This window comes from Echinops telfairi, unplaced genomic scaffold (assembly GCF_000313985.2).
Source record: "Echinops telfairi isolate 266 unplaced genomic scaffold, ASM31398v2 ScPeMD7_26;HRSCAF=91, whole genome shotgun sequence".
NCBI lineage: Eukaryota > Metazoa > Chordata > Mammalia > Afrosoricida > Tenrecidae > Echinops > Echinops telfairi.
The window spans coordinates 4,633,262-4,642,105 of NW_022103923.1; the positions used below are offsets into that span (position 1 = coordinate 4,633,262).

Here is an 8,844-nt window from a genome sequence, read left to right on the forward strand (position 1 = left end):
GCTTTACACAATTGATGTGTGTATGGATTGGGATAACAGTTGTATGAGCCCCTAATAAAATGTTAAAAAAATAAATAAATAAAAGGCCTGGATCTTTTGTACATAACCCTGTATCAGGTTAGACCCCTACAGCCATCCTGAATCGAAAGCAGGACTTGTCAACGGATTGCGGCATGGTAAAATCCTTGAGTCCTGCTTCTCTCAACTTCTGGACTGAGTTTTATTCAGCCTTAGGTCCTTTATTCAGCCAAGTGTCCCTTTATAGGAACACCAGACAAATGTTCATCAGACCAAAGCCAAGGCCCAAGAGCACAAAGCCTGTCCTCCAGGAAGGCATGTGTGACTCCTAACGGAGCAACACAGCTGATCTAGCCCACACTGCTCCCCCGGAAACACGGGCAAGTAATGAAATACCTTCTCAACTACCTTGCCAAACTCAAAACACACTAGCAACAAGTGATTCTTTTGACTTAGAAAGCCAACTAAACAGACAAAATTTTAGCTTTGAGTGACTTTATTAGTGAATCCATGCGGCTCCCTAATGATCATCATGTTCTTTTCACTAAACTCTTCACATACCGGCTGCTAACCAGGCTAATAATAACCTCCTTTAAAATTTAAATGAGCCCTGAATAGACATTTCTCCAAAGAAGATACACAGAGAGCTAATAAGCACATTAAAAAACAAACCCCCAAACCAAGTTCAATATCATCAGAGAAATACAAATCAAAATCCCAACGTGATGGCACTTCATACTCACTAAAACGGCTAGAGTCCAAAAGTCAGATAGTAGCATGTGTTCACATGGAAGTGGAAAAATCCAAACCCTCATATACTGTGGGTAGGAATTATCAAATGATGCAGCCAACTTGGAAACCTGCCTGGCCATTCCTCAAATGATTAACCAGAGTTACCATATGGTCCAGCAATTTCATCCCTAGGTAAATATAAGTTGTGTGGATATGTTTACAGCAGCATTATTCATGTGAGTCAAAGGTAGAAGCAACTCAAATGCCCATCAACTAAAGACTGGATAAATAAAATATGGTATGCCCACACAATGAATTAATATTCAGTCATAAAGGGAAAACAAAAGGCTGCATTTCACACAACTGCATTTACATGAAATGTTCAGAATAGATAAATCTAGAGACACAGAAAGTAAATCAGTGGTTGTTTATGGCCGGGAAGAGCTTATAAAAGGTATAGGGTTTCTTTTTGAAGTGGTGACAATGTCCTAAGACTGACTATAATGATGGTTGCACGTGAACCACTGAATTGCATACTTTAAATAGGTGAATTATATAGCATATGAAATGAGAGAGGGGCATCCTAAAAGTTTATGGGGAAAAAATCCATTATCTTTTCATTCCATTTTCCCCCACAAACTTCTTCATTCCTTTATAATATCTATCTCAATAAGACTGCTTTAAAAAACATTAAAAAAAAAAAAAAGGCTCTCGCCCTCTCTCCCTCCTTGCCGTGGAGTTGATTCCAGGCCACAACGATCAATCAATCGTATAGGACAGGGTAGAACTGCCCTGTGGGTTTTCAGAAACAGTTAACTTTTTTTTTTTAAACTGTAACTCCTGAAGGGAGTAGAAAGCCTCACCTTTCTCTAGAGGAGCTGCTCGTTGTTTCAAACTGCTGACCTTCCAGTCAGCAGCTTCACTTGTAACCCAACAGGGCACAGGGGTCCTTAAGCGAGAAATTTTCTTCTTTTCTTTACATAAAACATGATCCATACTGCCTTACCATTAGTCAGAATTCAATAAGCTGTGGACTCACACACATCATTGATGTTTGTCTTTGCCAAAGATTATGATCTAAGAACCTCTAGTGGGCTAGTTAAATAATAACTAGACTGAGAATAGATGTAACAAACCATGCACAAACGCTTAATTTATCCAGTTGGTGAACTTTAGCCCTGACAGAAACACATCTGTGTCTATATTCACAAAGCCCAAATACACTACCCTTGGAGAAGTTCAGTATGACACTTTATTCAGAATATGATTTATCTGATCAACCAATTCAGAGAAGAGATGACAGCTATGCTTTCAGTTAAAGACGAATTAATTGCAATACAGCTCAATAGCAGAATCAGAAGTTGTAGATTTTGTTTGATCTTCTATCACAGAAGCCCATGTAGGTGATACCAAGCAGGTAATTTAAATATCCGTGGTTTTAAGGGATTTAACACCAGCTTTGAAAAGCTAAACACTTAGCTCTGCAAGACCTCCAACTTTGCACTAAGAATGTGAGCATCTTTAATAAAAGATTACTCTAAAGTAACTAATCACTGAAAAGAAACCCTAAGCTTCTCAGAGAGAGTAACCTATGCGTCTTCATTTCAGTCAAAACAGATTTAGTGTCTTAAACTTCCAAAACACTGCTGGGAACTGTAAGTTTTCTAACTGTAAGCTTGAAAGGGACCGGCTTATTAATATTTATAACAAAAACAATTCTGTGAATGATGTTCAACCACATAGGTCTTTCTGCTTACAAACTTCAATTTCTTTTACATGAACAATTGACACAGATGAATAAAAGGCATCTACCACTTTATTTTTTAGCCACAAGGAAAACAATATGTTGTATATAATGTACCATCCCTATAATAAACGTTTTATCAATATTCTAAGGAAGAACTCTACCATTGAGTTGATGCAGAACCACAACGACCCTTTAGGACATGGTAGAGCTGCCCCTGTGGGTTTCCGAGATTATAACTCTTTATAGGAACAGACAGCCCCATCTTTCCCTCAAGGAGGGACTGGAGATTTCGAACTGCTGACTTTGTGGTTAGCAGCCCAATGTGTAACCAATACACCATCAGGGCTCCTTTTATAATGAAGAACAATACCAACTTATTCATAAAGACAGAAATCATGTGGTTGGATGTGTCCTACTGAACTGATTTCTTCCAGCTCTGCCATTTGCTTAGCTACCAGGGCTGGAACTGAGTATTAACTTCAGTTTCAAATGGGGGCGTGGAGCATGGCCAGGAAGCTAAGGAACAAGATAATCAAAAGCAGCAGGTCAAGACTAAGGTGAGATGCTAGGAAATCATGAAGAAACCCACCTGTGCTGCACACTCCTCTGACGTGAAATTCTACAGAACAGGCAAGTCCCCACGACAAGTGTGCTGTCTACGATTTTTAGAAATCATTTGAAAATTACATAATTTATAAATAGATAACCTCCTGATTTAAAAAGAAATCATTTCTACTTTATACACTAAAAGCTACTATAACTTGGTTTGTCAGGGTGCTAAAAATAAAATTTTTAAGGTACCTCTACACTGGTTAGCTGCTAACTCTAATTTCCCCTAAAAGGCCTGATAAGCTTAAGAAAACTTAAAAATGAACTGAATATTCCATTGGTACCTGAAAATGACACAGCTGAGTTACAAGGAACCACAGTTAAGGGGAATCTGTCTTATCTGGAACATTGCACTCTCTTGGGAGGAAGTTACAAGGAAATAAATGCAAGTGATAAGGGAAGCACTGTGACTTATGCAAAGGTACGTCAAGATTTGATCCGGATCATCTAGTGGAAAAGAGGGCAGAACACCATCCATACTGAAGGACACTAAATGTCATGGTGCAGACCAGCTCATACGTCACAAAGCAGGGAACTGGCAGATTACGATTTGACGGATTTTGAAGAAGGAACCAAGTGCTTAAGAGGAAATAAATAACGAAGAGGAAAGAGAGGTGTCAAGTTTTACAATGACAGGGATTGGCTGGGTTTTGGGTTGTTGTGGTTTCTAACTAAATCAGTCTTCGGGTGCTTGAAAACATGGTCCCAAACGCTGAAAACTTTGCTAATGTTTATAGACAGATGTGGGAAGTAGTTAAGATGTTACCACAAAATACATGAGAGGAAGGGGGGGGAAAAAAGGCGATTGCAGGAGTGGGGGTGGGAAGATGTTCAATACAGACAACTACTGTTAATTTTTAGACTAAAAACACCATCCCCATTCCACAAGCTGAGTTATTACCACAATTGACAAAACAACAGCGTGTCCATTTTTTCTTCACATTTCAAATTCCTCTTCACAGTGGTGCCATGTTTAGGTACAAGCATCTCACAAGCCAAATCGGTTATAAAGCAGTCACAAAGTTTTAGTTTCCTAGTCTGGGAGATTTATTGGCTACAAGTTGGGCTGCAAGCCACATGGTTGGCAGTTCAAAACCACCAGCAGCTCCTCGGGATGAAGACTGGGTTTTTTTGTTTGGGGGTTTTTTTTTTGCTTTTCAACTTTGTCTACCAAGGTAAAATGTCTGTTTTGTTTTTCTTTTTTAAATAATTTTATTGAGGGCTCGTACAACTCTTTTTTTTTTTTTAAACATTTAGGGCTCATACAACTATCACAATCCATACATACATCAATTGTGTAAAGCGCATTTGTACTTACATTCTCAAAACATTTTCTCTCCACTTAAAGCCCCGACAGTAGGTCCTCATGCCCCCCTCCCCCCTCCCTCATGAGCCCTTGATAGTTTATAAATTTTGTCATATCTTGCCCTATCTGATGTCTCCCCTCACCCACTTTTCTGTTGTCCGTCCCCCAGGGAGGAGGTCACATATAGTTCCTTGTAATCGCTTCCCTCCTTCCTACCCACTCTCCCTCCACCCTCCCTGTTTCGCCACTAACACCAGTGGTTCTGTAGGGCTCATCTGCCCTGGATTCCCTGTATTTTCAGTTCCTATCTGTACCAGTGTACCTCCTCTGGTCTAGCCAGACTTGCAAGGTCGAATTCGAGTCATGGTAGTGGGAGCGGGGAGGAAACATTTAGGAACTAGAGGAAAGTTGTATTTCTCAAGGTTGTTACATCACACCCTGACTGGCTCATCTCCTCCCTTCCCCAAGACCCTTCTGCAAGGGGATCTCCAGTGGCCTACTAATGCGCTTTGGGTCTCTGTCGAACGGATCACTGAAGACAAATGGGTGCATAAGCAAATGTGGCGAAGAAAGCTGATGGTGCCCAGCTATCAAAAAGTATAGCGTCTGGGGTCTTAAAGGCTTGAAGGTAATCAAGCGGCCATCAAGCTTGTACAACTCTTATCACAAAAGATTGGGCTTTCTATACCCGTAAACAATTACAGTCTTGGAAACCCAGAGGGGAGTTGCTATGAATTAGCACTGACTTGATGGCAGTTAAGCCTGCCTTTTAAAATTCTGTCCATCCTTCACACTAATACTCAAATGCTACCTTCTTTAAAGAAGTCTTCCTGGATTCTACCACCCGCTCCCCCACTCCAAACTGCATGTGGTCTTCCTTCTCTTTTTAGAATTTCTAATGTTTCCTACTATGTCTTCGAGTACTTTATAATAGTCACTTGACTGCATGTGCAGGCAGACCTCAAGAGACATTGCAGGTTCGGTTCCAGAACACTGCAATAAATCGAATCCTGCAATCAAGTGAGTCAAGGGCAGTTTCTGTCTCCCCATACATGTCAGTTATGTTTACACCCCAATAACATGATGAAAAAGTTTGCAAAAATGTGAGAATTACTAAAATATAACAGACACTAAGTGAGCATAGGCTGCCAGAAAAACGTAGCTGAACATGCCTGCTGCTTGCTACATAAACTTTCGATTTGTGAAGACAAGCAGTATCTCCAAAGCACACAGAAGTGTGCCTGTAGTTTATTGTTTGTGTCGTTAAAATATAGCTGTTAAATTTATACTCACTGTTTTCAACCCAATCAGATTTATAAAGATACTGAAAATAAAAAGCAATTATAATTAACACCACCCTTACCCCCAGGCATTGGATTTACATCAAAATCAATTTTCAACTCAGAAGCCCACTGTAAGTCAGGGACTACCTGTACTTTAAGTGACCGAGGTAAAGTTGTTATTCTGCCTCAAGCTATGATTAACTGGTAAAAAATTCCAACGTGATTGCCTAATTGAGTGTGTGCATGTGTTTGTGTGGGTGGGTGGAATGGGAATGTGCTGGGGATTTTAACTGAGTATCAATGTCAAGTTTACTGAATCTATCCACTTTCTAAAAATATTTTACAGTGGCCAGAAGTAAAGCGTGTAAACAAAGCTGAGTCTGGAGACTGGTGTGGAACAGATAAATGCTGTGATCAGCCACATGACTTTGAGGAGGCCATTTAACTTCCAGGAGCCTTACCATTTTCTCATTTGTAAAATATGAAAACAGTTACTATGCCATTCTCAGAGAGTTGGGGAGGATCAATAGGCAAACGTTAAAAAAAACAAACTCATTGCTACTGAGGCGATTCCAACTCATAGTGACTCTACAGGGCACTGGAGGGCTGCCCCAATCCTTCTCCCAAGGAGCGGCTAGTGGTTTCAAACTACAGTCCATTGTATAAGCAACCCGCCGTGCCACCAGGGCTCCTACAATCAAAATAGAAGGAAGTAAGCTACAAACTTGAAGGCGCCATGTAAATGTAAACATAGCATTTTCCCCTTGTAATTCAAGTCTCATATTTAAAGTCTCCCAGCGTAACGATCTCTCCAGATAGCTTGCATCCTTCTTTCCAACCAGGTTCCACAAATACGCACGCAGTTAAGTTTCCACAAAAATATAATATACAGCATCACACAGAAAGAAATACGATTACTCACATAATGACTGTTTCTCAAAACTATGGTAAGTGAGCATTTTAACACATTGCTTTACACAACATAAAAGCAAAAAGGATTCACTCACCGCACATTTTTCCACTTTGCCAGCATTATTAGCCCATTTTACTAAAGCTAATAATCGAACGAAGAGTTGGCGTGTTCGGCTGGCAAACTGCACAATTTCTATTTTCCTAGAAAACAAAAGAAAATGTTAATGAATCAGAATACTAGAAATATCTCACAATCAATTTCTTCTGTGCTCAAAAATGAACCAATCTTCATTTCCAACCGCTACAACAAAATTAACCGATCACACTTCTCTAAACATGATTTATCATTTTCTCTTTTTGTACACCACTAGTCTAGGTTTTATTTTTCACCCCAAAGCTGATTAAAGGTCTTAGCAATGAGTCCCATTTTAAAAATTATATTGTAATGAAAGTTTAGTAAAAGATTCCAAATCCATGGATATGTGGGAAAGTGAAAAACAGGACTGGTCTTAAGAGTTATGAATGAGATCCATGTACCTTTTGAGAGGGAGCTCTGGTGGCACCTTTGGGTAAGCACTGACTTGCTAACTGCAACGTCATTGGTTCAAACTCACCACCTGCTCTGTGAAAGAAGAGGTTGCCTGCCCCCAAACAGATGGAAAAAGCCTCAGAAACTCTATATAGGGCTGCTATGACTTGGAGTCGACTCGATGGCTGTGGGTTTGCGTTTGGGGTACCATTTTTAGTAAAGAAGGGGAATTGAAGTTATCCAAACTTGAAACTGTATTCATTCTACAAAAGCAAGGGCCATTTCCCCATTCCACAGGACTATGATTTACAAAGTTGGACCCTCAAAGAACTTAGCCATGCAACTCTCTAACAAACTAATTCCCATGGAAAATTTAGAGATGCTAAATCATCCAAGTGAAGTTCAAAGAACTGCTACCTACAATTTTCAAGGCTCTGGTCTTCGGGAAGCAGATTGCTAGTCTTGTCTTCTGACAGTCTGGGTGAGTTCAGCTCGTAGTCGAGTGTTTAAACATTTGCACCACCCCAGGACTCTAAAATTGAAAGCTAAAGAGTTCCTATCTGCACTGATTCTCTATCTACTACAACACTCTCTCTCTCAATACTCGTCAGTATTTTTATTGCCTTAAAACTGTTACTGAAGCCTTTATTCTGCCAATTCATGTGCTATTAGCTAAACCTCTCCATTTCATGTCACCTACAAAACTGAGCTATCATGGCTTACCTTAATACATTGCGGGACGGGGGTGGGCAGGGGTGGGGGGACACAACACACAACACACACACACAAAACATTCAACAGGTCACGACTGACAACGGGACCCAGCCAGACAACAATTTCCCTCCAAGTGGACTCTGAGGTACAGCTGTTCAATGACCTGCAGAGCCAACCCATATCTCTGCATATCCCCCCAGCAATACCATGGTGCACCACACCAAAAAACCAGAAGCTTCTTCTGCTGAACTATCAGCCTGACGGAAGACAACAGTCTAGCATCTACTGACAGCAGCTATAGCCCACAAAGAGTCCCTGAAAGGGCAGCCAGCAGTACGCTCACTGGTGCGATAAAGAAAAGAATCAAGGATGCAGATTACGCTGTGACTCTTGACCAGTCCATATGAAGGACCTTAAGAGCTAAGCAAGCTGTGCATCTGGGGCAAGGCTGAGCCAGAGCAGAACAGTAAATGCATATGAAGCTCTAGCAGTCACCTCTGTAGCATCTCTCTGCTCCTCTCCCAGAGCAATCATCCTTCAGACACTACTAACTCGGGTTCCCAAGGTCGCTCCTCTACTGGAAAGGAGGATTCTCTTTGTAAACTACTGCACCATGGTTGTCAGCAACCAAACTGACTCTCAAGTGATAGGCAGCAGGAGTCGGCTCTCCAAAGGCCCCGCTTTCCTTTGTGTCTCAGAGGGACAGAACATATCCTAGGTAATATTCCCTTCCTCAAAAACTCACCAGCCCCACCCTGACACATGCCCCATTTGTCTCTTCCACCCCTTCTTTGCAGCCTAGGTCTATCGGTGTTGGGAGCCGGTGGCCATGAAGGCCTTAGCCTCAGCCACGAGCCAAACTTGGCTGCTTCCTGGTTAAGTGTGTCTTTCATTTGCTAAATCTGTGGGGACTGGCCCTGCCTAAATTCCTGCCTCCGCGTTCCTAGCTACGTGCTCTGTAGCACGGGCAGTTGTAAAGTTGACCTTTTCACCC

The 8,844-nt window shown here is 41.2% G+C and overlaps 1 protein-coding gene across 1 annotated transcript in view; it reads right to left on the reverse strand.

The window, feature by feature from the left end:
• Window positions 1–8,844, reverse strand: part of MED14 (mediator complex subunit 14) — an 81,236-nt gene that overhangs the window by 63,932 nt on the left and 8,460 nt on the right. Inside the window, exon 3 of the mRNA XM_004714569.3 lies at window positions 6,703–6,808. Coding sequence (XP_004714626.1) covers window positions 6,703–6,808 — 106 coding nt within the window. The remainder of the gene's footprint in view (window positions 1–6,702; window positions 6,809–8,844) is intronic.